This window comes from Coptis chinensis, chromosome 6, assembly GCF_015680905.1.
Source record: "Coptis chinensis isolate HL-2020 chromosome 6, ASM1568090v1, whole genome shotgun sequence".
Lineage (NCBI taxonomy): Eukaryota > Viridiplantae > Streptophyta > Magnoliopsida > Ranunculales > Ranunculaceae > Coptis > Coptis chinensis.
In genome coordinates this window covers 65,175,749-65,178,488 of record NC_141461.1, presented here as the reverse complement: position 1 = coordinate 65,178,488, position 2,740 = coordinate 65,175,749, and the positions used below count along the sequence as shown (strand labels likewise).

The window sequence follows — 2,740 nt, the reverse complement described above, 5'->3', positions numbered from 1 at the left end:
CTATTTGGCGGGTACCGAACCTGCCCCCAGTGTTATTGGAGCAGTTCCGAAACCATTTTTTAGAATAGCTGCGTAGCATCGCTTGGAAGCTTGTTGATCTCCTTTGATCACCACGATATTGCCTTTATGAGGGAACTTCAAGGTTTGGTGATAAGTACTTGGAACCGCTTTCAAGCGATGAAGCCAACTCCTACCAAGAATAGCATTATATTGCGTAACTCCCCTGACAATCATGAAGTTGACATTCAGAGCAACGTCAATAGCTTTGACTGTCAATTCAATCTCTCCTACTGCATTGGCCATGTCACCATTAAATCCATACAAAGAAGATTTCACGGGACGAAGTTCCGTTTCTAGAATCGGCATTTGTTTGAAAGCATGATAGTAAAGTATATCTGCAGAACTCCCAGGGTCGATGAAGATCCTGTGCATATCACACCCAACAACTTCTAAGGACATAACCAACGCATCCGAGTGTGGAAAGAAACCCCCTTTAGTATCGTCATCAGTGAAAACAACCGCAGGAGTTAGATTCCTTGGTCGGTTTGGAAGTGACATTGTTAATGCTTCGCCTGTCTTTCCTGGTACCTTTGCCCTCTACTCAACTCTTCAAATGGGCGTTTATAATTGCCCCCAGCGATCGTGTGAATCACTACCTTATCCGTTCCTGTCTCTGCATTGTATACATTGGTGTCAGGAATTGCGACAGTATTCTAAATTGGAGTACCCTTATATTCATGGCACATTCAATGAATACCCTGAGTCATTCCTGCCGCATTCAAGGAATACCCAAACCTACATTCCCGTACATTCAAGGAATACGACCAACTCGTAAGGCGAATACCTTAGTTCCTCTCTAGGGCAGTCCAAACTATTGGGTCATTCATGACACATTCAATGAATACCCATCTATTACATGACATCACAAGTCATAATATCTCATTACCAAATCCTGAGGCGTGGAAAGTTCTAAAGATGTGGGCAACACATTAAAACATTATTATCACTTATAATTATACTAGCATTACTCATGTCAAAACATACCACACATGCAGAGAGTCATTTTGCCCGTCAAGGCAAATCAAGTACTTAAATATCATTGAATGTAAACAGACTTATAATCAAACAAATACAATTTACGGAACCACACTCATATACACAATATCATAAACAAATAGTTCATTAGCCCAAATTCAAGTCCACACACACTAATGTCCAAAACAGATCCACATATACTAAAGTCTATATTCATATACAAGTTCTATCTCACACATATATATATTTATGTAGTCTCAAAACAACAATAATTTCTAACACAATCACATAGTTATCACACAAACTAATATATATATTATACATATAGTGGCTGCACTTTTGTTCAAAGCTGCCTACGTATCCAAATTTTTCGGGATTGGAATCAAGCCTTCGTAGGCAGCTTTGAGAAAAAGTGCAGCCACTATATCTATAATATATACGGATAAGGTAGTGCAGCCACTATATCGATAACTAAGCTTGAACACAGTGCGCAGAAACTGATTTCTGACGCACTATTTTCTGCCAGTCAAACTTCCAAACACCATAATTAATTCCACGGGTCTCGGAATACGATAAGGCCAATTGGAATAGAAAGAAGACTTCCAAATCTTACTTTTTTATGTTTTATAAAAATTCTAACTCTCACCCTAACTATTTTAAAACTGGACTTGAACACAGTGCGCAGAAACTGATTTTTGACGCACTGTTTTTTTGTCAACCAAACTTCCAGACCTTATATCTATCACCACAGACCTCGGAATGCAACGAGGCCAATTGGGTTGGAAAGCAGACACATAAAACTTATTTTTTTCAAATTTTGGCGAGAGTTTGAATTTGACCCTAACTATGTGAAAACTCGATTCCAAACCAGGCACAGACCGGATTTCTGAAATCAAAAAATTCTGACGTGCCAACTTCCGAACACCGTAACCATATCGACAAACCTCGGAATGCAACGAGGTCGATTGGGTTGGAAAGCAGAGTTCTAGACCTTACTTTTTCATGTTTTAAAATAAAACTAGTTCAAGCTCTAACTAAACCAAAATTGAGCTCGAAATCAGACCAGAGCTAAGCTTATACTTTCTGACATCTAAAAGAGAATATCTAAAGTACTGCAAGTCAATTGGTACAAGGGTTTAATACCGACTGTACCATCTAGATCGACCCATCCACATATATATATATATATATATATACATATATATATATATATATATATCAAAAAGATAACTTGCACCAGTAGCTATTGTCAAATATTCCTTATCAAAATCCAACCTTTACTTATTATGTATAAGACATTTAAATGCAATAAAGTCATGCAAAGAAACTACCGACATATAAAGCCAGGAATAGCTCACATATCACAAAAGGTCAGAAGCCTACAAAGACATGCAGAGAATACCATTATACCTTCTCATATCTAAAAGTCACATTAGAATCAAATAATTACTTGTTATGCCCTCCAACTACTCATGGTAATATATCTGCGCCACTAAAAGCAAACAAGGTATGGCAATCATCAATGGATATAACCGACCCCCTTTTTATGAGAAACCAATCTCTAACATATAACAATTGCTCACTTCAATCAATTGACCAACAATTTAATGAATTCCATATACAATTACCAATCAATACATAAATAACCAAAAAGAACGCATTATCGTCAATATCATTTAAGTCTTTGAGCACTTTAATAGATTTA

At 37.2% G+C, this 2,740-nt stretch overlaps 1 protein-coding gene across 1 annotated transcript; it reads right to left on the bottom strand.

Annotated features, from left to right (window-relative positions):
* Nucleotides 1-558, bottom strand: LOC147493970 (uncharacterized). The gene has a single exon (XM_086567994.1). The coding sequence runs from the start codon at nt 556-558 to the stop codon at nt 1-3; it is 558 nt and encodes a 185-aa protein (XP_086424120.1).
* Nucleotides 559-2,740: the final 2,182 nt, after the last annotated feature.